Source organism: Mustela putorius, unplaced genomic scaffold, assembly GCF_011764305.1.
Source record: "Mustela putorius furo isolate JIRA1106 unplaced genomic scaffold, ASM1176430v1.1 tig00003988_pilon_pilon_pilon, whole genome shotgun sequence".
Lineage (NCBI taxonomy): Eukaryota > Metazoa > Chordata > Mammalia > Carnivora > Mustelidae > Mustela > Mustela putorius.
The window spans coordinates 9,049,253-9,077,088 of NW_025422127.1; the positions used below are offsets into that span (position 1 = coordinate 9,049,253).

Below are 27,836 nucleotides of genomic sequence, written 5' to 3' on the forward strand. Positions count from 1 at the left end.
TGGCTAGAATTGTTAACAATGTTTTCTTTTTTTGTTTCTTTTTTTTTTTAAATTTTTTATTTTTTATAAACATATATTTTTATCCCCAGGGGTACAGGTCTGTGAATCACCAGGTTTACACACTTCACAGCACTCACCAAATCACATACCCTCCCCAATGTCCATAATCCCACCCCCTTCTCCCAAACCCCCTCCCCCCCGGCAACCCTCAGTTTGTTTTGTGAGATTAAGAGTCACTTATGGTTTGTCTCCCTCCCAAACCCATCTTGTTTCATTTATTCTCCTTCTACCCACTTAAGCCTCCATGTTGCATCACCACTTCCTCATATCAGGGAGATCATATGATAGTTGTCTTTCTCTGCTTGACTTATTTCGCTAAGCATGATACGCTCTAGTTCCATCCATGTTGTTGCAAATGGCAAGATTTCATTTCTTTTGATGGCTGCATAGTATTCCATTGTGTATATATACCACATCTTCTTGATCCATTCCTCTGTTGATGGACATCTAGGTTCTTTCCATAGTTTGGCTATTGTGGACATTGCTGCTATAAACATTCGGGTGCATGTGTCCCTTTGGATCACTACATTTGTATCTTTAGGGTAAATACCCAATAGTGCAATTGCTGGGTCATAGGGCAGTTCTATTTTGAACATTTTGAGGAACCTCCATGCTGTTTTCCAGAGTGGCTGCACCAGCTTGCATTCCCACCAACAGTGTAGGAGGGTTCCCCTTTCTCCGCATCCTCGCCAACATCTGTCATTTCCTGACTTGTTGATTTTAGCCATTCTGACTGGTGTGAGGTGATATCTCATTGTGGTTTTGATTTGTATTTCCCTGATGCCGAGTGATATGGAGCACTTTTTCATGTGTCTGTTCGCCATCTGGATGTCTTCTTTGCAGAAATGTCTGTTCATGTCTTCTGCCCATTTCTTGATTGGATTATTTGTTCTTTGGGTGTTGAGTTTGCTAAGTTCTTTATAGATTCTGGACACTAGTCCTTTATCTGATATGTCGTTTGCAAATATCTTCTCCCATTCTGTCAGTTGTCTTTTGATTTTGTTAACTGTTTCCTTTGCTGTGCAAAAGATTTTGATCTTGATGAAATCCCAGTAGTTCATTTTTTCCCTTGCTTCCCTTGCCTTTTGCGTTGTTCCTAGGAAGATGTTGCTGCGGCAGAGGTCGAAGAGGTTGCTGCCCGTGTTCTCCTCAAGGATTTTGATGGATTCCTTTCGTACATTGAGGTCCTTCATCCATTTTGAGTCTATTTTTGTGTGTGGTGTAAGGAAATGGTCCAATTTCATTTTTCTGCATGTGGCTGTCCAATTTTCCCAGCACCATTTATTGAAGAGGCTGTCTTTTTTCCATTGGACATTCTTTCCTGCTTTGTCGAAGATTAGTTGACCATAGATTTGAGGGTCTATTTCTGGGCTCTCTATTGTGTTCCATTGATCTATGTGTCTGTTTTTGTGCCAGTACCATGCTGTCTTGATGATGACAGCTTTGTAATAGAGCTTGAAGTCCGGAATTGTGATGCCACCCACTTTGGCTTTCTTTTTCAATATCCCTTTGGCTATTCGAGGTCTTTTCTGGTTCCATATAAATTTTAGAATTATTTGTTCCATTTCTTTGAAAAAGATGGATGGTACTTTGATAGGAATTGCATTAAATGTGTAGATTGCTTTAGGTAGCATAGACATTTTCACAATATTTATTCTTCCAATCCAGGAGCATGGAATATTTTTCCATTTCTTTGTGTCTTCCTCAATTTCTTTCATGAGTACTTTATAGTTTTCTGAGTATAGATTCTGTGTCTCTTTGGTTAGGTTTATTCCTAGGTATCTTATGGTTTTGGATGCAATTGTAAATGGGATTGACTCCTTAATATCTCTTTCTTCTGTCTTGCTGTTGGTGTAGAGAAATGCAACTGATTTCTGTGCATTGATTTTATATCCTGACACTTTACTGAATTCCTGTATAAGTTCTAGCAGTTTTGGAGTGGAGTCTTTTGGGTTTTCCACATATAGTATCATATCATCTGCGAAGAGTGATAATTTGACTTCTTCTTTGCTGATTTGGATGCCTTTAATTTCCTTTTGTTGTCTGATTGCTGAGGCTAGGACCTCTAGTACGATGTTGAATAGCAGTGGTGATAATGGACATCCCTGCCGTGTTCCTGACCTTAGCGGAAAAGCTTTCAGTTTTTCTCCATTGAGAATGATATTTGCGGTGGGTTTTTCATAGATGGCTTTGATGATATTGAGGTATGTGCCCTCTATCCCTACACTTTGAAGAGTTTGGATCAGGAAGGGATGTTGTACTTTGTCAAATGCTTTTTCAGCATCTATTGAGAGTATCATATGGTTCTTGTTCTTTCTTTTATTGATGTGTTGTATCACATTGACTGATTTGCGGATGTTGAACCAACCTTGCAGCCCTGGAATAAATCCCACTTGGTCGTGGTGAATAATCTTTTTAATGTACTGTTGAATCCTATTGGCTAGTATTTTGTTGAGTATTTTCGCATCTGTGTTCATCAAGGATATCGGTCTATAGCTCTCTTTTTTGGTGGGATCCTTGTCTGGTTTTGGGATCAAGGTGATGCTGGCCTCATAAAATGAGTTTGGAAGTTTTCCTTCCATTTCTATTTTTTGGAACAGTTTCAGGAGAATAGGAATTAGTTCTTCTTTAAATGTTTGGTAGAATTCCCCCGGGAAGCCTTCTGGCCCTGGGCTTTTGTTTGTTTGGAGATTTTTAATGACTGTTTCAATCTCCTTACTGGTTATGGGTCTGTTCAGGCTTTCTATTTCTTCCTGGTTCAGTTGTGGTAGTTTATATGTTTCTAGGAATGCATCCATTTCTTCCAGATTGTCAAATTTGTTGGCATAGAGTTGCTCATAGTATGTTCTTATAATAGTTTGTATTTCTTTGGTGTTAGTTGTGATCTCTCCTCTTTCATTCATGATTTTATTTATTTGGGTCCTTTCTCTTTTCTTTTTGATAAGTCGGGCCAGGGGTTTATCAATTTTATTAATTCTTTCAAAGAACCAGCTCCTAGTTTCGTTGATTTGTTCTATTGTTTTTTTTGGTTTCTATTTCATTGATTTCTGCTCTGATCTTTATGATTTCTCTTCTCCTGCTGGGCTTAGGGTTTCTTTCTTGTTCTTTCTCCAGCTCCTTTAGGTGTAGGGTTAGGTTGTGTACCTGAGACCTTTCTTGTTTCTTGAGAAAGGCTTGTACTGCTATATATTTTCCTCTCAGGACTGCCTTTGTTGTGTCCCACAGATTTTGAACCGTTGTATTTTCATTATCATTTGTTTCCATGATTTTTTTCAATTCTTCTTTAATTTCCCGGTTGACCCATTCATTCTTTAGAAGGATACTGTTTAGTCTCCATGTATTTGGGTTCTTTCCAAACTTCCTCTTGTGGTTGAGTTCTAACTTTAGAGCATTGTGGTCTGAAAATATGCAGGGAATGATCCCAATCTTTTGATACCGGTTGAGTCCTGATTTAGGACCGAGGATGTGATCTATTCTGGAGAATGTTCCATGTGCACTAGAGAAGAATGTGTATTCTGTTGCTTTGGGATGAAATATTCTGAATATATCTGTGATGTCCATCTGGTCCAGTGTGTCGTTTAAGGCCTTTATTTCCTTGCTGATCTTTTGCTTGGATGACCTGTCCATTTCAGTGAGGGGAGTGTTAAAGTCCCCTACTATTATTGTATTATTGTTGATGTGTTTCTTTGATTTTGTTATTAATTGGTTTATATAGTTGGCTGCTCCCTCATTGGGGGCATAGATATTTAAAATTGTTAAATCTTCTTGTTGGACAGACCCTTTGAGTATGATATAGTGTCCTTCCTCATCTCTTATTATAGTCTTTGGCTTAAAATCTAATTGATCTGATATAAGGATTGCCACTCCTGCTTTCTTCTGATGTCCATTAGCATGGTAAATTCTTTTCCACCCCCTCACTTTAAATCTGGAGGTGTCTTCGGGCTTAAAATGTGTTTCTTGGAGGCAACATATAGATGGGTTTTGTTTTTTTTATCCATTCTGATACCCTGTGTCTTTTGACAGGGGCATTTAGCCCATTCACATTCAGGGTAACTATTGAGAGATATGAATTTAGTGCCATTGTATTGCCTGTAAGGTGACTGTTACTGTATATGGTCTCTGTTCCTTTCTGATCTACCACTTGTAGGCTCTCTCTTTGCTTAGAGGACCCCTTTCAATATTTCCTGTAGAGCTGGTTTGGTATTTGCAAATTCTTTCAGTTGTTGTTTGTCCTGGAAGCTTTTAATCTCTCCTTCTATTTTCAATGATAGCCTAGCTGGATATAGTATTCTTGGCTGCATGTTTTTCTCATTTAGTGCTCTGAAAATATCATGCCAGCTCTTTCTGGCCTGCCAGGTCTCTGTGGATAAGTCAGCTGCCAATCTAATATTTTTACCATTGTATGTTACAGACTTCTTTTCCAGGGCTGCTTTCAGGATTTTCTCTTTGTCATTGAGACTTGTAAATTTTACTATTAGGTGACGGGGTGTGGGCCTATTCTTATTGATTTTGAGGGGCATTCTCTGAACCTCCTGAATTTTGATGCTCGTTCCCTTTGCCATATTGGGGAAATTCTCCCCAATAATTCTCTCCAGTATACCTTCTGCTCCCCTCTCACTTTCTTCTTCTTCTGGAATCCCAATTATTCTAATGTTGTTTCGTCTTATGGTGTCACTTATCTCTCGAATTCTCCCCTCGTGGTCCAGTAGCTGTTTGTCCCTCTTTTGCTCAGCTTCTTTATTCTCTGTCATTTGGTCTTCTATATCACTAATTCTTTTTCTTCTGCCTCATTTATCCTAGCAGTTAGAGCCTCCATTTTTGATTGCACCTCATTAATAGCTTTTTTGATTTCACCTTGGTTAGATTTTAGTTCTTTTATTTCTCCAGAAAGGGCTTTTATATCTCTCGAGAGGGTTTCTCTAATATCTTCCATGCCTTTTTCGAGCCCGGCTAGAACCTTGAGAATTGTCATTCTGAACTCTAGATCTGACATATTACCGATGTCTGTATTGATTAGGTCCCTAGCCTTCGGTACTGCCTCTTGTTGTTTTTTTTTTTGTGTTGAATTTTTACGTCTTGTCATTTTGTCCAGATAAGAGTAAATGAAGGGGCAAGTAAAATACTAAAAAGGGTGGCAACAACCCCAGGAAAATATGCTTTAACCAAATTAGAAGAGATCCAAAATCGTGAGTGGGGAGAAAGGGGATAAAAAGAGGTTCAAAAAGGAAGAAAGAAAAAAAAACAAAAAGAAAAGAAAAAGAAAAAAAAAGAAAAGAAAAGAAAAGAATTTTTAAAAAAAGAAAACACCTAAGAAAAATGTAAAAAAATATATATATATATATATTAGATAAACTAGTAAAAAATCGTTAAAAAAGAAAAAGGTAACAGTTAAAAAAAAATTTTACCCGAAGGCGAGAAAAAAAAAATGAAAAAGAAAAAATTAAATTAACTGCAAGACTAAAAAAAATCACAGGAAAAAAGCCATGAGTTCCGTGCTTGGCTTTCTCCTCCTCTGGAATTCTGCAGCTCTCCTTGGTATTGAAACCGCACTCCTTGGTAGGTAAACTTGGTCTCTGCTGGATTTCTTGTTGATCTTCTGGGGGAGGGGCCTGTTGTAGTGATTCTCAAGTGTCTTTGCCCCAGGCGGAATTACACCGCCCTTCCCCGGGGCCGGGGTGAGTAATCCGCTCGGGTTTGCTTTCAGGAGCTTTTGTTCCCTGAGCGCTTTCCGTAGAGTTCCAGAGGACGGGAATACAAATGGCGGCCTCCTGGTCTCCGGCCCGGAGGAGCCGAGAGCCCAGGGCCCCACTCCTCAGTGCGCCCTCAGAGTACAGCGCCCATTTACTCCCGTCTGCCTGACCTCCGGCCGCGCTCCGAGCTCACCGAGCCTGCGACCGGTTCAAGGTAACACGGAGCTGCGAGCTTACTGTCGGCTTTGTCTCTGTAGCCGGCTTTCCCGTCCCGTAACAATGTTTTCTTCTAGGTTCAATCTGTTCTTAACCCAAGACCCTTTGATAACATGAAATACTCCCCATTACTCCAACCTTTCCCTTATAACCCCATTCTGATAGAATGCCCTACACAACATGCCACACATGATGCCAACTGAAAACTTCGGTTCTTGAAAAACTGGTCATCAGTACACTATGTAAGAAATGGATGAGTAAAGGGACGTTGGTGGGTGGCCAAAGCTGTGAGAGAGTTAACAGACAGTCCGGATAAAAGAACATGGAGGCCTCAACATAGACAGAAGTCATGCACTCAGCATCAACACCACTTGGTGATTTGCTACATCAAAGAATGAAGAATTGGGAGGAGTAAAGGAATGGCCACATGACTCTCATGTGGGCTACTGAGTGGTAACATTCACTGGAGGGCCAAATATAGAAGGAAGAGGGTGTTTGAGGGAAAGATAAGAACAGTTTCAGAATTACCGAATTTAAGGGTTCTGAAGGAAAAAAATGGAGATATAAAGTAAGAAAGTGAACATTTAAGTATGATTCAGAGAAAAAAGTCTGGTCTAAAGATGTAGATTTGGGAGTTTTCACACACAGACTATAATGGAAGCCATAAGAGCAAATATGCTGGCCAAGAGGCCACACTGATAATCCTTTACATTTGTAGTTAAAAAGCTCTGACATAAGGATGAGCAGTATGACATAGCAGATCAAGACAAATAAAAGTGCCGGATTTAAAATGATGAAAGAAATATGACTGGACAGAATCAGAACCTTTTTCTTTTAATTAAAGCTGACAAGGGACTTTGCCAATTCCCAAGCAAAGAAGGACTGAAATTAATACAAAAACAAATACTAAATTTCATTTTTAGTCAGCTTGTATATATCTAATTTAAACCAAATCAATGCATACTTCTTTTGTGCATAAAGTATGGCCTACCTCATTTCAAACTGGGAATTTTTTATTGAGCAATAAGTCTCTTGACCATATTTTCAAAATTCCATTCTACATTTCTCCTCAAAAGAACTGCCACTCCTCTAAAGAATTTCTGATGAAATCTAATAATATGCCTTCTGCCTAGTTTAGAAGTCCCTGCTAAGGAGCAGTCACTTGAAGGATATTTTTGTGTTCTTTGTAAAATGTTGAAAATATTATCTGTCCTGTTATCCATGTTTCTTATGCAACGAACAATTGTGAGAAATTGCTCCTTATCCTTACACTTTCATCCAGATACTTAGGAAACTGTCATGATGATGTATTTACAGTTGTATTATCTGTTTGACTTACCATGTAATCACAGAACACTTCCAGACAAAAGTCTATTTGAGAACACTGAGATAAAGCCCAAAATATTTCAAGCCTATTCTGTTTTACATCCATATCTTAAATATATTTGGAGAATATAATCCTTAGAGATTTTCATGTATACATTGAGGTTACAATCCATACAGATTTGACATTTTTTCAGGAGATATGTCTGCTTCATCCAGGGATAAATTGGTTATAAATATGTAATTAACACCATGAAAATCCTAAGATAAAATAAAATGCAACAAATTCCATATGAATCATAGTCTTTCATGGTGATAGGAAAAGAGGCTTTTAGAAAATCTGAAGCTTCTGGCAAGTGGCAGACAGAAGAGGTAGGAGAGTGGATGAAGAATAGGAATAGAAGGTGTTTTTCAAAATCAGCTGATTTTAGAAAAAAAGAAAAGGAGAAGCAAGAAAAGTATAGAAAACATTTATTTTACAGAAGTAGTATTCACGGTTGATAAAAAGATAACAAACGCACCACAATTCCTGATGTCAGTGCCTTTCAAAAAACACAAACCCCCAGAGAAACTAAGAAAACAGTTGCATTTCCAATTGCACCTAAAAGAATAAAATACCTAGGAATAAACTTAACCAAGGAGATGACAGACCTGAACTCTAAAAACTGTGAAGCACTGATGAAAGAAAATGAAGATAGCACAAAGGAGAGATATTCTATTCTCATGGATTGAAACAATAATATTAAAATGCCACACTATCAAAATACTTTGGTGTTTGTTATACTAAAGCAACCTATGGATTCAATTCAATCCCTATTAAAATACTGGCAGCATTTTTCATAGAATTAGAAGAAAATAATACTAAAGTTTGTATGGAACTACTAATGACCTGAAGTAGCCAAAACATTCTTGAGAAATAACAAAGCTGGGGGTATCCCAATCTCGGGTTTTAATCTCTATTACAAAGCTGTAATCATCAAGACAGTATGGTACTGGCATGAAAACAGACACATAGATCAACAGAACAGAATAGAGAACACAGAAATAAACCCACAGTTACGCGGTTAATTAGTCTTTGATAAAGGAGGCAAGAATATATAATGGGAAATCTCTTCAAAAAATTGTGCTGGGAAAACTAGACAGTTGCATGTGAAAGAATGAAACTGAACTACTTTCTAATACCACACACAAAAATAAACTCAAAATGAATTAAAGGCCTAAATGTGAAACCATAAAAATCCTAAATCCTAAAGAACACAGGCAGTAAATTCTCTGACATTAGCCAAAGCAACAATTCCCTAGATGTGTTTCCTAAGGCAAGGTAAACAAAAGCAAAAATAAATTATTGGGATTATACTTAAAATAATTTTGCACAGAGAAAGAAACCATCAACAAAGAAGCAACCTACAGAATGGGAGAAGATATTTGCAAGTGATTGATAAGGGGTTAATATTCAAATTATATAAAGAACTTACACCACTTAACACCCACCCCCCCCAATAATCTGATTAAAAATGGGCAGAGGACCTAAATAGACATTTTTCCAAAGAAGAATAGATGTAGACATAGAGATGGCCAATAGACATATGAAAAGATGAGCAACATCACTAGTCACCAGGGAAATGCAAATCAAAACCATAATGAGATATCATCTTATACCAATTGGAATGACTTAAAAAAAAAAAAAAGACTAGAATTCCAAGTGTTGACAAGAACATGGAAAAAAAAAGGAAACTTGTGCACTGTTGATGGGAATGTATATTGGTGCAGTCACTATGGAAAACAGCATGCAGCCTCCTCAAAAAAAAAAAAAAATTTAAAATGGAAATACCATATGACCCAGTAATTCCTCTACTGGGTATTCACCCAAAGAAAATGAAAGCACTAATTCAAAAAGATACATGCTCCACTATGTTTATCAGAGCATTATTTACAATAGCCAAGATGTGAAAATAACCTAAGAGTTAGCACTAATAGACAAATGGATGAGGAAGATGTGGTACACACACACACACACACACACATACAGGATATTACATAGCCATAAAAAGGGATGAGGACATGACATTTACAACAACATGGATGGACCTAGAGGGTTATTATGCTAAGTAAAATAAGTCAGACTGGGAAAGACAAATATGTGATTTACTCATGTGTAAAATTTAAGAAACAAAACAAATGAAAAGCATACAAAAGACAGAATCAGAGAATAAACTGATGATTGCCAGAGGGGAGAGGCTTGGGGGGATGGGCAAAATGGGCAAAGAGGAGTTAGAGATACAGGTGGCTTCCAGTCTAGAATGAATAAATCTAGGGAGAATATATGGAATAAATGGAATATAGTCAATGATTATAATAGCATTTTATGGTAAAAGATGGTAGCTATACTTTTAGTGAGCATAGCAAAATATATAAACTTGTCAAACCACTATGTTGTACACCTGAAACTAATGCAACATTGTAGATCAACTATCCTTCAATAATATATAGTGTGTGTACATATATATATATGTACACACACACACACACATTGGTGGGAGTGCAAACTGGTGCTGCTGCCACTGTGGAAAACAGTATGGAGATTCTTCAAAAAATTAAAAATAGAATTATCATATGATCCAGTAATCACACTACTGGGTAGTTACCCAAAGGATACAAAAACACTAATTCAAAAAATATATGCACCCCTATGTTCATTGCAGCATTATTTACAATAACCAAGTTATGGTTATGGAAGCAACCCAAGTGTCCATCAATAGATGAATCAATAAATATGTGGTAAATATACAATGGACTATATTGAGCCATAAAAAAAGAATGAAATCTTGCCATTTGCCATGACATGGATAGAGCTAGAGAGTAAATGCTATGTGAAATAAGTCAGTCAGAGAAAGACAAATGCCATATATTTTCACTCATATGTGTGATTTAAGATACAAAACAAACAAATAAAAAGAGAGACAAACAAAAACAGACTCTTAATGATAGAGAACAAATTGATGGCTGCCAGAGGGGTGATGGTGGGGTGATGAGGGGGATCAGTGAAATAAGTTATGGGGATAAGAGTACACTTACCTCTATGAGCACTGTGTAGAGAAGGGTTGAATTACTGTATTGTACACCTGAAACTAATGTAACATTGTATGTTAACTATACTGGAATTTTAAAAAGTACAAACCTTTTCTCATGTGAAAAAAGGGGTTAATGTATACATAGAGGCAGATTCAATAATACCAGCTTGCTAAAATAATGTATCTTTTTTTAATCTTATATTTTTAGATATTTATTTATTTATTTGATGGGGGAGGAATAGCAGAGGGAGAGGGAGAAACAGACTCCCCGCTGAGCAGGGAGCCCATGCGGGACTCATCCTGGGAGCCCAGGATCATAACCTGAACCAAAGGCAGATGTTTAACAACTGGAGCCACCCAGGCACCCCAAAAAGAATCTATCTTGATTATTAAGTTCTTGGCATAATATCAAAGTTGCTGACTTATGAATACACAGAGAATACAAATAAATAATTTATCAGAAGCAAAAGTCTTAAGTTCAATATTTTAAATGAGTTTACATTTTAAAAAATTTTAATTAAATCAGTTGTATAAGTTTTAAATGCAGGGGCATCTTAGTTGGTCAAGTGTCTGCCTTGGGCTCAGGTCATGACGCCATGGACCTGGGATCAAGTCCCACATTTGGCTCCTTGCTCAGTGGGAGCCTGCTTTACCTCTCCCTCTGTCTGCTTCTCCCCCTGCTTGTATCCTCTCTTCTCTCTTTCTCTCAAATAAATAAATTAAAAAATCTTAGAAAGAAGTCTTTTAATTTATTTTAAAGATTTTATTTATTTATTTGACAGAGAGAGATCACAAGTAGGCAGAGAGGCAGGCAGAGTGAGAGGGGGGAAGCAGGTTTGCCGCTGAGCAGAGAGCCTGATGAGGGGCTTGATCCCAGGACTCTGGGATCATGACCAGAGCTGAAGGCAGAGGCTTTAATCCACTGAGCCACCCAGGCACCCAAAAGAAGTTTTAAATGCAAACCTTTCCTAAATATATGATATAAGCCATAATGAATTCAGAAATCTTTTCTTTTGGAGTAATTTTTCTACTAATCCTGTATTGACTGACTTAGGGAGGATTTCTTTTTATTCTAAAAAACCTTTACAATCAAATATAATGAATTTTAATTTTTCATCAACAAATATGAGATACTTAAGATTTTATTGAGCATGGTACCTTCCCTTTAATGTCGTATCTGCATTCTAACATACAAGTCCATTTTATCACACAAGAAAATAATGCTCCTTAAATAGGACCAAATACGGTTCTCATTTTTCACTTGACTCTGTAGAGTGAATATTATAATGAACACCTGATGTTTTGCCATGTTTGACAGGCAGCATTTTAAAAAATCTGCTGGTGTGAGTGTGAAACACACCATTCACTGGGTAATTCTTTTTCCTTAATAACTTGTTTTTATTGATATTTTATATAGTAAACTATATTTATCAATTCAATGCTAATTCTGTTTTATTGACATAAAATTAGTAGATGACATTATTTTAGTTTCCGGTGTGCAACATACTAATTTGATCTTTAAAGTCTTGTTACCATCTGTCACCATACAATTAACCCCCTTCACCCATTTCACTGATCCCACCAACCCCCTTCCCTGATGATAACCACAATCTGTTTTCTGTATCTATGAATTTTGTTTTGTTGTTCATTTGTTTTGTATTTTACATTCCAGATATAAGTGAAATCATAAGGTATTTGACTTCGGCTGATTTATCTCACTTATCATAATACCCTCAAGTTTCATCCATGCTATTGCAAATAGCAAGTTATCATTCTTTTTAATAGATGAGTAGTATTCCATTATTATATGCATGTACATAATCTGAGAGCATGATACATTCAGCTTTTTTTTTTTTCCTCAAGGTTGCTTTGGCTATTCAGAGTCCTTTGGGTTCCATATACATTTTAGAATTATTCATTCTAGTTCTGTGAAAAATGTCATTTTAATAGGAATTGCACTGATCCTGTACATTGCTTTCAAGTCATGAGGACTTTTCAATGATTAATTCTTCCAATCCATAAACATGGTGTATTTTTCCATTTATCTGTGCCTTCTTTTATTTTTTTCATCAGTGTCTTATAGTTTTCAGTGTGTAGGTCTTTCAGTTTAGGTAAATTTATTTCTAGATATTTTGTTATTTTTGGTGCAGTTGTAAGTGGAACTGTTTTCTTTACTTGTTTCTGACAGTGCATTATTAATGTATAGAAATGTGACAGATATCTGTATGTTAATTTCATATCTTGTAACTTTACTGAATGCATTGGTTCTAACAGTTCTTTGGCAGAGTCTTCAAGGTTTTCTATATGCAGTATCACATCATCTGCATATTGTGACAATTTTACTTCTTCCTTTCCAATTTGGATGACTTTTTTTCCCTTTTCTTCCCTAATTACTATGTGTAGAACTTCCAATATTATGTTGAATAAAAGTGGTACAAGTGGGCATCCTTGTCTTATTCCTGATCTTAGAGGAAAAGCTCTTAGCTTTCCACCACTGAGTATAAATTTTTCATATATGGCCTTTATTAAATTGAAAAACAGTCCTCTATACCCACTTTTATTGACAGTTTTTATCATAAATCCATGTTGAATTTTGTCAAGTGTTTTTTCTGCATCTATTGAGATGATTGTATGATTTTTGTCCTTTGTTCTGTTAATGTGGTGTATCACAATGATAGATTTGTGGATGTTGAATCATCCTTATATCCGTGGAATAAATCTCAGTTGATCATGGTATAAGATCTGCTTACGTACTGTTGATGTTATATTTCAATCTTTTTTACTTTATGTAAAGTACATATTGATTATTGTAGTTATTGTTTTAGTGCTTTTGTCTTCTAGCCTTTATACCAGCTTTTTAAATGGTTATTTCACTATCTTACTATAGGTTTACCTTTACCAGTGAGATTGTTACCTTTTATATTTTCTTGTTACTAGATAGTACTTTTTCTTTTCAGTTTAAGAGAAAATCCCTAACACTAGTTAGAGGTGATGATATGTTTTATATTTGGCTTGCCTGGAACACTCTTAATCTCTCCTTCAATTCTGGATGATAACCTTGTCAGAGAGCGTATTCTTGGTTGGGAGTTTTTTCCTCTCAGCAATTTGAATCTACTAGGACATTGCACTAGATAATCTTTACAATCAAATATATGCTAACCTGTCGAGGAGTAGTGAAGCAGAAGGCTGAGTAGAGCTATCTGTCCTGATAAAAATGCTGACTTTTATTTTCGTGAAGATATTAGAAACATGTAGGTGCTCCAAGATAGCACTCTTCCCTAATTCACCAGTCACAAGTACTTTTTAAATTTCACATTCCTTCAGCACTCAGATGCCGGTTTCCATTGCAATGATTGTTAATTCATTCTTCAAACATGTGTTAAGTGTCTTGTAATGTGTATGAGAGGCAATAGGGCATACAGGTTAGAACCAATGACTTGACTTCAAATGAAGATGTGTGATTCAGCTCAGCCACATAGGGATTTGTGACTTTGGCTAAGTGGCTTAGCTTCTCTAATATTTGTTTTATTCATCTGTACAGTGATGTAATAATAAGTGCATTCCTATATACAGTATCTTTTAATAATTATTAAAAGATTAAATGAAATAAGGAATTTTTTAAAGATTTTATTTGTTTATTTGACAGAGAACACAAGTAGGCAGAGAGGCTGGCAGAGAGAGGGGGGAAGCAGGCTCCCTGCTGACCTGAGAGCCCGATGCAAGACTTGATGCAGGGCTCTATCCCAGGACCCTGGGATCATGACCTGAGCTGAAGGCAGAGGCTTTAACCCACTGATCCACCCAGGTGCCCTGAAATAGGGAATTTAAAGCTCTTAGCTCATGAGTTAAGAACTTAGTGTCAGTAAATATTCTTATTATCTATTACTACTACTTCTACTATTACTACTGTTCTGTACTTGGTTTACTAAAGAAGAAACCAAAAATATAGAATAACCCGGTAGGTGCTGACCCTCTAGAATCCTCTACTCTTAAAGGAGAACATATCATACGGCAGACAAACTGTTAAATGACCAACTGAGTACCTTGTATGTCTTTAAGATCCAGCTGGCAGCATAGTGTAATTTGTTAATATTGTAAACTCTGCTGGAATCAATTGCTTCTTTTTAATTGCTGGTTCAACTATTGACCAAATGTGTCAGCTGAGGCTAGTTATTTATTCTTTCTGTGCCTCAGTTTCTTAAAATGTAAAGTGAAATAAGAGTACATCCCTCATAAGATCATTGAGAGGATTAAATGAAGAAATACTTAAATGAAGAAAGCACCTTCTTTTTTTAAAAGATTTATTTACTTCTTTGAGAGAAAGAGAGAGGGCAAGTGTGTGCATGCATGCTAGCTGGGGGAGGGGCAGAGAGAGCACCTCAAGAAGACTTCCCTCCAAGCACAGAGTCCAACACAGGGCTTGATTCCAGGACCCATGAGAGCATGACCTGAGCTGAAACCAAGAGTCACACACTCAACCAACAGAGCCATCCTGGCACCCAAAGAAAGCAGTTTGACAGTGCCTGGCACAAAGTATTTAGTAAATGTTAGTGGCCCTTACATGCTTCTTTAAATCTAGCTCAAGGCTTAACACATGTGCCAAATGTGCCAAAGTGATGTGTGAAAGATATTTGTTGGTTTGCTGGAAGTAGTCATATGAATACCAGACCACAGCCCTGTAACTACAATGATGTTAATTTATAATTGAAGTAGAAGGAGTCATTGTGGGCTACAGAAGTAAAATGGGTTTTCCATTTTCTCACTAAGAAAAAAGGTGGGGGGCGGGTCCTGAAAGTTTGAGGAGAGAAGAAAGTAGACATATGAATAGCAGCTATAAAGTGGCACATAAAATAATATGATAAACTAAATGTAACCCATTTATATTGGGTATTCCTGTCTCAAGGACAGTAGCCTAAACTTGACTCAAACCCCCAACTTCTTGACTTGACTAAATCCAATGGTGGTCCCCAAGCATTCTGGAACTTCAAGTATCTTTACTCAGTGTTCTTCAAGCTATATCCATTGTCAGATGGCATGTGCATCTCCAGTCCTTGAGGAAAACAAAAGGATGAGGGGTTTGCATGGTTAAATGGATTTAGGAGGGCACCTGGATGGCTCAGTTGGTTAAGCAACTGCCTTTGGTTCAGTTCATGGTCCCAGAGCCCTGGGATCGAGTCCTACATCAGGGTCCCAGCTCCACAGGGAATCTGCTTCTCCCTCTGACCTCCCCTCTCATGCTCTCTCTCACTCTGTCTGTCTCTCTCTCAAAATAAACAAATAAAAAAAATTTAAAAATAAATAAATGGATTTAGGAAACATTAATAAACAAAGTTTAACAAGCTTCTCAGAGGGTTTTTTTTCCCCCAGATGTTATTTATTTATCAGAGAGAAAGAGATGGAGAGAGAAAGGGAGAAAGCGCCCATCAGCATGAGAAGTGGCAGGCAGAGGGAAAAGCAGCCTCACCACAGAGCAAGGAACCTATTATAGGACTTGATCCCAGGATCCCGGGATCATGACTGGAGCCAAAGGCAGACACTTAACTGACTGAGCTACCAAGGTGTCCCTCTCAGAGGTTTTTTTAAAGGTATACATAGCACTTCCCCCAATGTATTTGACCTTGGAACTCTTTTTCTCACAGAAAACCCATAATAGAAATATGATAGAAATAGAAAACCTATATCTTCTATTGTACAGAAGGAAATTGGGGATATGCTTCTTTTATTGGAAGGATAAAACTTATTGGCAAAATAATAGGTGACATAGAAAATATTGACACATTTGAAAAAAAAGAAAGAATTAATGTTTTGATGTCACGGCCGGCAAAACAAATCGACCAGGAACGTGAGAGTAAGAGGATGAAAAAAAGAACTCGAGAAGCAGAGAGATGGAGGCAGGAGGAGCACTGAGGAGGATGTCCAACAGTGCTAAGTTTATTCAAAGCATTAAGGACATATATATATAGTGATAATAGGAGAAGCAATACATCTGTGTCTAGTTAAACAACCACGAGTTCCCATAATAAGTTTCACATTTAACTATAAGCAGACCTCGTGACGACAAATGGCTGATGCCAGTACAAATTGTTCTGTATTGATACAGCAAACCTGAAAGTAATTTATAGGCTGTACTAGGGCAGCAAGGACCAGCCACGAACTTATGACCCCAACCAAATTGTTCTCATTTGTTTAGCAAGCGTGTGGGAATTCACATAGGCGAGCGCGCAACACATAGCACAGATCCTTTCTCAGTGCTACTCAACTTTATCGACCTAAGCCTTTTGTTCGGCTATTCAGCCTTTAAAGGAGGCACAAGTCAGGGCCTGGTTTGGTCCTCGTCTCAAGCCTTATCGTGGCCTCCCACATTTTGAATATCCATGATATGCCAGAAATGTAAACAACTAATTATATAATTCTTTAGAGTATGTGCATTATTATTTTATCACCAAAATCTTATGGATGAAGACTTTAAAACTCAATGATTAAAACTAAGTCACACAGCTAGTAAGTGAAGGAGGTAGCTGCTTCCGTGGTTAAAGTACTTCTTAAGCACCTAGAACTGCAAACTGGGAGAAAGGAAGGCTGATAAGTGAAAGAGAAAGGTTACTTCAGGGTACGCATGCACACCTTTCACTTTTCCTTTTCATCATTTCATCCCCCAAATATGTTAACCGAAATCCACTGAAAGTAAGAGAGAAAAAGTGGTAAGTCTTAATAATACAAGATGTACAGAGCAAAACACAGATTGCTCTAAGTAAAAGCAGCAGATGCTACATAAAATACTAAGTTCTTTTCACATTTTAGGACTAAAATTCCTCTAACCTCCACAGAAAAGTTTTCATAGCAGGTCCAGTGAAGTACATGAATAGTGAGTCTGTATTTCAATGGTGCTGGTTCCCTTTGAATATGGAACCAGTAAAATTAAGACAGACACTTTTTTTTTTTTTAAACTACACAGGTTAAGTAAAGTACTGGGTTCTGGAATCCACACCCACCATTCTTCCCATATGTATCCTGATATATATACTCTATACATATAGATAATTAGAATTGCTATTCACTGAATATCTTCTAACTATGCCCACCAGATGTAATCCAACCAGTTATTTTTGTAAGTTGGACATAGCTGGCTTATTGGATCAAAGGGACACAGATGAATGATTTCCTGAGAGCCCACCACACTGCCTTTCTGAAATAAGAATAGGCCAAAGAACTTTAACGACCCTGTCGTGCAGATTCCCTCCCCACAGAAAACCTAAAACCTCAAAGGTGTAGGACCGAAGACAATAAAATTGCTGGGCTCTGGACACTTTTGCAATATCCAGGGACACTGGGGTCAGACAACATTATTTCTCATAAGGAGTATTAATAATGTAATTTGTGACTTGAAGGAACATTATTTCTCTGAATCAGTGACTATTACCTATTGCTTAGAGGATTTTCCAGAAAGGTGGCCTGGAAATCTTTGACTTATTGCCATCTCTGGACTTTTAAAAAATCTTTTGCCTCTTAGGCAAAAGAAAAGGAGACAATGCAACACAGCTTGTAGATTTGAGAGTATTATCCCACACAGGACACTGTCTTACTTGATCCTCACAATAACCTGATCAGTGAGTAAATTAAATACCTCTATTCCCATGGTTAAGCTGTATCAACCGAGGTTTATAAGCCACAATGAACCAGGACTCCAGAAATCGAGTCAGCACTCTTAACTGTGACAACCTGGGGACTGGACATGCATAAACTGGAAAGCAAAATGGAATTATCACAGAGAACGGCACTTCGGGAAATCTTTCGGTTTCTTTGCCTACATTTTACGTACATTTTTTCCCAAGACTATCAAACTTACACCGCGTTCGCAAAACACTAATTTTCTGACCACGAGGTCATGTTCGTATATCCACAAAGTAGATACCCTTATAAAGTGCTTTTTTCTGTAGTGAAATAGTCTGAAAACAGCTCCCCCTCGCTGTCGTTCGAAGCATAGTTTCACCAAAGTAAAACATGCAGAGCTCGAGTGGAGAGAGTTTCTGCTTTGACCTGGACAGGCAGCTGGGCTGTAGCGGTCCAGAGTTACTAATTAATAGGTATTTGGTCTCGCTTCCTTCAGAGCATCTCTTTCCTGACCGGAGATTGCATCTTTCTCACTCCGGAGCACAGGGCCCTGGCGAGTTTTCGCTCTCATGCGCTGGACAGCGCTGCCTGGGTGGCCGCTCTAAGGCAGTCGCTCTTTGTCCATCCAGAGATGTCCCCACGGTTCAGCAGTAACCAGACGAAGTCCCCACGGATGGGCCCAACTTCCGCCCATCCCCTCGATGGGAATCAGGCTTTTCCCGGAGGAAACCCCAGGAATCTAGCTCAGAGAAACCAGGCACCCACCCCCAACTCCAGTTCTTTTTCCTTGTTGTAGCTACACCCACGGGCAGCCCGGGTCCGCGCGGGGGATGGGGCGGGGTGCAGTAAGATAAGTGAGTGCGTCCTTCCGGTCCCCAAACGTCTGCCTTAGACCGGTTAGCAAATAGCAGGTATCAAAGATACACTACTGAGAAGAGAGCGCTTTTTAACGACACCTCTCCCCCGTTGTTATCTTGGGGTGGGAGGTGGGGGGAGCAGGGTGGGGAGAGATGAAAATCCCAGAGCTGAGTTGCGGTGCGAGTAAAATTAGCCTGGAGGGGCGGGGCGGGGAGCCGGGAATTCACCCGCCAGTTGCGGAGGTGGAAACTCCCGCTGCAGGGCGTGGGGTCGAGCTCCAAGTTCAGGCTCAAGAGTGCGCGCGCGCGCACCAGGTGGTGCACTCGGGCTTCAAGGTGCCCCATTGACTACGTCTGTTTAAGTCAAATGCGGAGTTAAGGGGGGCTTGAGGAAATAGTGGCAAGCCCAGAAAAGGCACGGCACGTCCAGTTCTCCAAGTTTTTGTAAAAGAAGAGTGGGAAAGCGCCACCACTCCGACTCTTAAGCCGAGGAATCGGCGTCTCCCGGCCCCACCCCCGCAGCAGTGATGCAAAGAGGACAAATCACCGACGGAGAGCGGAGGGGAAAAAAAAAGAAGAAGAAAGAAACCCCCGGGAGCGGGGAGGGGAGAGGAGAGAGAACAGGCGCGGAGCAGTCTCCAATCACTGGCACTAGAGGGAGCGCCTTTTGGGGAAACGAACCCCGCATAAATAATTGAGTTTGGAGCCCAGTGCTTTCAGACGCTCGAAGTGCACCTTCTCAGCGCCTTCCGAGTTGAGGAAAAACGGCAGAGGAAGGGGCCGGCGACGACGGGACCGAGAGCAGCTCAGCGGGCGGTGGGACGCTGTGCCCGCAGACGTTCTCAAGAGGGACAGCAGAGCCCAGCGAGCCCCCGAGGGCAAGGAGCCCTCTCCAGCGGAGGCGGAAAGACAGCTGGCCTCCGCGGAGGCCGAGGAGGCGCCGCATGGGTAGCATGCGTGTCTCCGGAGGTCCCGCCGCGGTGTCCGCGGACAACTCCAGCGAGTGGTGGCCTCTGTCCGCGGGTGGTGCCAACCGTAGCGGAGAAGCGGAGGCGCCTGGGGGAGGCCGCAGCCCTCCGGGGGACGTGCGCGACGAGGAGCTGGCCAAGGCGGAGATCGCCGTGCTGGCTGTGACTTTCGTGGTGGCAGTGCTGGGTAACAGCAGTGTGTTGGTCGCGCTGCACCGCACGCCCCGCAAGACGTCCCGAATGCACCTCTTCATCCGTCACCTCAGTCTAGCCGACCTAGCCGTCGCTTTCTTCCAGGTGCTGCCGCAGATGTGCTGGGATATCACCTACCGCTTCCGCGGACCCGACGCCCTGTGCCGCGTGGTGAAGCATCTGCAGGTGTTCGGCATGTTCGTATCGCCCTACATGCTGGTGGTTATGACTGCCGACCGCTACATCGCTGTGTGCCACCCGCTGAAAACGCTGCAACAGCCAACGCGCCGCTCGCGCCTCATGATCGCCGCTGCCTGGGTGCTGAGCTTCGTGCTTAGCACGCCACAGTACTTCGTCTTCTCCATGGTCGAGGTGGACAACGTCACCAAGGCCATTGACTGCTGGGCCACCTTCATCCAACCCTGGGGTCCCCGCGCCTATGTGACTTGGATGACAGGTGGCATCTTCGTGGCGCCCGTGGTCATCCTCGGCACCTGCTATGGCTTCATCTGCTACCACATCTGGCGCAATGTCCGCGGAAAGACGGCTTTGCGCCCGGGAAAGGGCGCGGAGGGCGCCAGTGGCGCCCTCCATAAAGGGTTCCTACTCGCGCCCTGTATCAGCAGCGTGAAAACCATTTCCCGCGCGAAGATCCGCACCGTGAAGATGACTTTTGTGATCGTGACAGTTTACATCGTTTGCTGGGCCCCCTTCTTCATCCTCCAGATGTGGTCTGTCTGGGATGACAAACTTGTCTGGGTCGGTAGGTATCCGGAAAAAGGAGGAAAGTGCAGGAAGGCGGCTTGTGTGTGGGCAGGGGCAGATGTTCTCTTCATAATAGCAAGTGGGGCAGTAGTTCTTTAACTTCTGTGTGCCTAAGGATGACGCCTTGGGTGAAATTATCAGAAAGGCAGTTTCTGGGGGTCTCCGCCCAGGACATTTTGATTCAGTAGATATAGAATGAGGCCCAGGACTCTCCGTTTGTAGCTTGCAATGAGCCCAAGACAAATCCAGAAATTGCGCCCTAGAGTCAGCCACACAACCACAAAATGGAAAAATGACTTTTTGCCAGATCACTAACCAATGCACAACACCCTGCTTTCGAGTCCATTGGACTCAGAGAAGTATTTCTACTGTAGCAACTGCTTTTTGCTAGTTTGTAAAATGTTATCAGAATTAATACAGCAATTTTGTAGAAATGCCCCAAGGGCAAGGATAAACTGACATAGTTTTCTAAAGAAAGATTAAGAAGTCAGTAATTCTAATTTAGCATTGAGTTAGTGTTCCATTTCTTATCATCTTAATTTTTTTCTAACAATTACTGTAACACTTTTTTTTCTGGTATTTTTATTTATTTTTTTAAAAAAGATTTTATTTTATTTTTTTGACAGACTGAGATCACAAGTAGGCAGGGAGGCAGAACTCCCTGTTGAGCAGAGAGCACCACCGTGGGGCTCTATCCCAGAACCCTGGGATAGAGCCAAAGGCAGAGGCTTTAACCCACTGAGCCACCCAGGTGCCCCTTTTCTAGTATTTTAAAGCAAGATTAATGATGAGCTGTAAATTTGTTTTTTGTTTTTGTTTTTTAAATTTTTTTAAATTTTTAATTTTTTATTAACATATAGTACATTATTAGCCCCAGGGGTACAGGTCTTTGAATCACCAGGTTTACACACTTCACAGCACTCACCATAGCACATACCTTCCCCAATGTCCATAACCCAACCACCCTCTCCCTACCCACCCCCGAACCCTCAGGTTGTTTTGTGAGATTAAGAGTCCCTTATGGTTTGTCTTCCTCCCGACCCCATTTTGAGCTCTAAATTTGTTAAACTGATGAATTTGTCTTTCCTCACTAATGTAACCACACAGCTATAGCCTCTGCACACAACTTTTGCAATAGTTTACAGAAAGTGTTCTCTACATCCACTAGGTTGAGTTTAACTCCTCCACAATCTGAAAAAAAAAACTAACTTCACAAGAACCACCCCCCCCAAATTATTTAATATTGGGTCTTGAAAAAAGTATTTCCTTTTAGTAAGAAAAAAAACTTTTTCGAGCAAAATATATTACAGGAATGTTATCAATAGCAGCTGTAGTTGGGAAATAGGTGATCTGGAAAGAACTGTCTCCTTTTGTTATTTGAGATTGCAATAGGGACTATATGTGATATGCTTTGGAGGTTATGTGTGCAAATAAAACATTTGGGAGTGAATTTAATTCAAACAAATAAAAATACTTGCATAGCTATAATATTATTGATAAATAAAAGAGCATAAATGATTTTTTTGTTTACCATTTCCTGTCTTGCTTGATCTTAGCAGTTCCTTAATTGCTAGTCAAATAAAAAACTCAATCTAGTTATTTCTTTATCAGAATTTAGACATGATTTCTAAAAAATTCACTACTTGTGCATAGGTTTGCTGATGATTTTCATTCTTTCTGAGTACAGTCTTTGCCATGGATCATGATCACCTTTAATAGTAGCATCTTAGCCCAAAGTATGATTAAATAATCTTCAATTTATCCCAGCATAGCAAGAGTGAGAAGACCCAAGTTTATATTTAATAATCAAGAAAAAGTATCTGCTAATTATTCTTATCTTTAGTAAAGGTATATTATCAGTGTCACAGTTCTGTGAAAGGTTATAATATTTATGTAGTTTACAAGTACAAATAGCATAACATATTTCAAAACTCATTGGAATTTCCTAATTCAGTTGTTTTTAATATAATTTAGTTGTCCAAACCACAAAGATGGTTTTCTTTTAAAATCAAAAGACACCATAGAAAGTTAATCAAAAAGAAAAAAAAAATTACCCAACTCCACAAACAACTTAATAATGCTTCAGGGACCTATTACTACCATACCCTTATGTATGCTTTCTTATTACAGAATATGTTTGCTATTAAAAAATTTAAAACTACTAAAGATGGTCTATAATGTTATACTTTTGCCTTAGCTGTTAGGTTGAATACAGTTTTGTATATGTGCTTGTAGACTTTTGAAATTTCATTGAAATTGCAGCCATTCTGTAAGCGCTGTGTCCATTAGCACATACTAGTGCTAGGATAAAGAATACAAACATCTCTTAAATAAATTAAGTGATGAATCACTACGTTCTAATCCTGAAACCCATATTATACTATGTATCAACTACCTAGAATTTAAATAAAAATTAGGGAAAAGAAAGAAAAAATAATAAATTATTTAATATTCTTAGCTTCTTGAAGGTCCCATTCATTCTACTGAAATATTTGTAAGTGGTTTAAGATGCTTGAATTAATCTCAATGCATCTTGCTTATGACAATATTTTGTAGCCAAGCAATTTCCATATGTGGATTGATAAACAATATACTTCCTTTTCTATATTAACCCATAACTTTTTTGCCACTTTTAAGAGTCCATAAATGAGTTTATCCAGTGTACAGTAACTTGCATGTGAGTGTTTAAATCATTTCCCGTTGCTTTTCATTCAGAATCGGAAAACCCAGCCGTCACCATCACGGCGTTACTAGCTTCCCTGAATAGTTGCTGCAATCCTTGGATCTACATGTTTTTCAGTGGCCACCTCTTGCAAGACTGCATCCAGAGTTTCCCATGCTGCCAAAGCATGAAGCAAACATTGAACAAAGAAGATTCTGACAGTGTGAGCAGAAGACAGACTTCTTACACAAACAACCGAAGCCCGACCAACAGTATGGTTACATGGAAGGACTCGCCCAAGTTTTCCAAGTCCGTCAAATTCATTCCTGTTTCCACCTGAGCCCACGTTCATGCAGCCTGACTCTTATAATAGACTTTTGGGTCCACTGGCTAAATCCAGCTAGAAATCAGGAGAACAAGTGAACTTATAAGTGATAAGCATAAACTGGTGTGTTGAGGACAAGACTGTGTTTCTAGTTGCATTTTCACATTGCTATGACCAAAAGTTATGAATTGTTTTATACAGGATGTTCATTAAAAAGAAAAAAAAAAACCCACGCTACACTAAAATTTGCAGGTCTAATACTCAGAATAAGAAGAGAAGTTATATTTCTAAAGCAAAAATCGTAACCACTCTGATTTACATTCTGTTGTGGGTTTCCTTTCTTTTCTTTATGTAGGGACATTGTTTCTGAACAAAGTGAACTCATCATCAGTCTTATAAAATGAAAGTTATATAAAATGAAAGGAATTAGAAGAAACTTCAGAGAAATTGTTTCCATCTAATAAAACTCAGTTTCTGAATGTGAAAATGCAGCCTCCCACGGTGCCCTGGAGATGGGAACGTACCTTGAAAAAGGCATGAGGGTTTGGGGCATATGGAGCTGCGGATGCCTGGTTCACAGCAGAAAGTTAAATGCTGTAAATCACCTATATTTCAAAATGTTAACTTTTGAACTGGCAGTTCCTTCCTTGTTTTAGACTCCTCATGTTTTACCGGTTGCAGAAAGCACAATTATTAAGATGCTGAAGGTTAAAGAAAATATTGTCAAATGGCCAGTAAAATATTTTTTCTCCCACTAGTCAGATTTGTATAAGAAATATCCGATTTTGTTAGAAGAGTAAAAATGGATTATCCAAGGTACTATGTAGACTTTTTCTAGAACATTGTAGATCTGTCTCGACCAGTGTTATAAGGTATCCTGTGTTAAGTGGGTTCATGTGTGGGGTGTCCAGATTATTACTTCATGTTTGGGGTGTTCAGATTTGTAAATAAGAGAATCTTCTAAAGAGTGACTCAAGATTGGGGCACCTGGGTAGCTCAGTTGGTTAAGCGTCTGACTCTTAGTTTCTGCTGGGATCATGATCTTGGGGGTCCTGAGAGCGAGCCCTGCGTGGGGCGCCACACCCAATGCAGAGTATGCTTGTCCCTCTCCCTCGACTCCCCCCCATCCACGCTCTTTTTTAAAAAGAGAAAGAGTGACAGGATACAGAAAGTACCCTCATGCTTAATTAAAAATAATTAGGTCATTCCTTCTAATCTCTCACCCATCTAACAGTTATATAGCAGAGGAGAAGCATGGTTGGGTGGATGGGGGTGGGAGATTGGGGGGAGAAATCTTCTCTGTGCCTAGTATGGTTTCCTTTGCTATGAAATGCATGACTTTGGCAAATTACTTAAAGACACATAAAGCCTTCATTTCCTTGGCTGTGCAGTGAGGTTGATAACACCTCACAGGGTTGTTGTAAGAACCAAATGAAATCAAGGGCATGAAAAGATCTTCACAAATGAGTGCTCTGTGAATGCACCAGCTGCTTTTATCCTAGTCGTAGGGTCTTCAGAATCACACAGCATTTTCCTGTTTACTTTCCATTAACCAGAATTTGTTGGTTCATGTCTGGGATATAAAATCCTAAAATTTATATATAGCTTTGCTGATTCATTGGAAAACATTGCCAGCGGCCACAAAGCCTGGCTCCTGCCTAACCAAAGTTTTACGATTTAAAGATAGAACTTGCTTTCCTTTAAATACAGGTAAATCAGAGCCAGCCAAGAGCATCAGTTTCTTTTATTTCTAAAAAGAGATGAATTGCCGACCCACTTGACTATTCTGACTGAATGTTTTGTTAATGGAACCCAGTGGTTTTTTTCCCTGAGCTTTTTTTCTCTGGCTCCTTCTCCTTCTTAGAGATCATGCAATGATTTGAGGATACATCATAAATGTTTTGCATCCCTTAGAGGATGCAAAAAATAGTTATTATTATTTTTTTGGAAGCAATAGTTATTTTAACAGCATTATTGTGGGGATTTTTTTTTTTTAACTTTGTAGATAAGAACCTGAGGACTGGATGGCATTGTGAGAACCTGAAAACTTTGATTTCACTCCTCCGCTCTTTTGGCTTTCTAATTTTCTCAGGCTCGCTACTCCCTCGATGGTCATGCCTAAAAAAAGTTCACAAATGTTATATAGAAATTAAGTCTGTAGGTTTTAGAATTCTGCTTTTTTAAAAACAGCAAATATGTCTCTTAAAGGGCACCATATGGCAAAATATGAGCCACCAATTAAATGAATCGGTTCTTCATTATTTGGGTCATAGCAGCATCTCAGTAATCTTGCCCTATGTGACTCTGTCAACCCTTGTGACTTCTGTTCAACAGTTCAAAACTAAAGCCTTTTTGGTTGGTATAAAGACGAGCCCATTCAGTTCCGAAATAATAACCTCATGGGTTTTGTGTTTTTTTTTTTTTTTTAAATAGATTGATGCATACCTCCAGGTAAAACAATTCCATTTGAATCTTATTTCTAGGAACCTCTCTCAAATAAAGTGTGTATCGACCTACCCAGCTGTGTTCCTTTTAAATGCACTGGAAGACAAGATAACACTAAAGAGTAGGGGGTAACACCAGAACCAAGTGCTGGTTCTACACTAGGCAAGGAGACAGTTTTATTCTCTGTGATATAGGCTAAGAAGATTAACTTAGCTCATTGCTAAATGTCCTTGATGTTATGTAGGGAAATGGGATTCATATCCCCAGAACCATATTCCGATTGGAAGAGTCCTGCTTATTTCAGAAGAATGGGAACTGCAGGTGGTAAAGCAGAAGAGTGTGCTGGGAAGGGCAGATTCCCCTTTCTTGACAGAGAAGACCCAGATACTATGCCCAGTGAAGGCTTGGAATCAAGGATAAACGTGTTAAATCACCTTGTGTTATTTTGCAGAGTTATTTGTGAGAACACCCTGAAAATATACAATATTACTGTAGCTGCGTGGGTATGGGGAATGTAATTGATCAACAATCCTCCAGGTAGGGAGAAACTGGTGGTGTTGGCTGTTGGGCATTTGATAAACACTCATTGTTGATGAAAAAGGAATATTTTAAAGTATGTATTAAGTAATTAGTGGGTTAAACTGGGACCGTATTTTTATTTATTTTATTTTTTAAAAGATTTTTATTTATTTGGCAGACAGAGATCACAAGTATGCAGAGAAGAAGGCAGGGGGGTGGGGGGAAAGCAGGCTTCCCGCTGAGCAGAGAGCCCGATGTGGGGCTTGATCCCAGGACCTTGGGACCCCGACCTGAGTGAAGGCAAAGGCTTTAACCCACTGACCCACCAAGGCACCACAGGGCAGTATTTTTAAAGTGTAAAATTAACTGTGAAGGAAATCAATGAAATTCTTTAGTTAAGTATATACTCCCCCTACATACAGAGTTTCCATCATCCTCAAAGGAGTCTTATACCATCAGTGAGGGGAGGGTGTGGTTTTTAAAGGGGAAAATAAAATCAAACAGATTTAATAATATCCAGGATCCTCCTAAACTTACTAAAGTTCCTAGAATGGACATCAAACACAACTTTAATGGACATCAAACACAACTTTATCACACAAATAAAGTAATCCAATAAGGTTAAAGGTTGAAATTTTTCAGACTTGAAAACCTGCATTTTTGTAATGCAATTTGATCCTTGAAGCTTTAAAATGTTGGCTTCAGAGTTTGAGTCTACCACTAAAGGCGTAAGTAGAGCCATCGAAGAAGCTGAGCCAATCCTTTACCCCAAACAGCAGAGAGTAGGCTCCTTTAAAATCCAGGTAAAGTGGGCTCCTAAAGATGTTCATACTGGAGGCAACAGCTGTATTTAGAGTAAGCTCAGGGCAGAGCCATCTGGGAGTTGCAGAAGCAGCCACTGTGTCTCTACCCTCTCCTCCCTGTGGTCCTTTTAGTATCACGCAATGCCATCTGCCAGCCTGGGAATCATAACACTGGGCAATAAATATGAGAGAATGAACCTTTGCTACCACTTGACCTTAGCCAGTTGGAGCAAAAATCTGAAGACTATGGGGCGCCTGGGTGGCTCAGGGGGTTAAGCCTCTGCCTTCGGGTCAGGTCATGATCTCAGAGTCCTGGGATAGAGCCCCAC

At 39.5% G+C, this 27,836-nt stretch overlaps 1 protein-coding gene across 1 annotated transcript; it reads left to right on the top strand.

The window, feature by feature from the left end:
* Nucleotides 1-19,073: 19,073 nt before the first annotated feature.
* AVPR1A (arginine vasopressin receptor 1A) lies at nt 19,074-26,909 on the top strand. Its single transcript, XM_004766600.3, has 2 exons — nt 19,074-20,751; nt 23,469-26,909. The coding sequence occupies exons 1-2, from the start codon at nt 19,773-19,775 to the stop codon at nt 23,753-23,755; spliced, it is 1,266 nt and encodes a 421-aa protein (XP_004766657.1). The 5' UTR covers nt 19,074-19,772; the 3' UTR covers nt 23,756-26,909.
* Nucleotides 26,910-27,836: the final 927 nt, after the last annotated feature.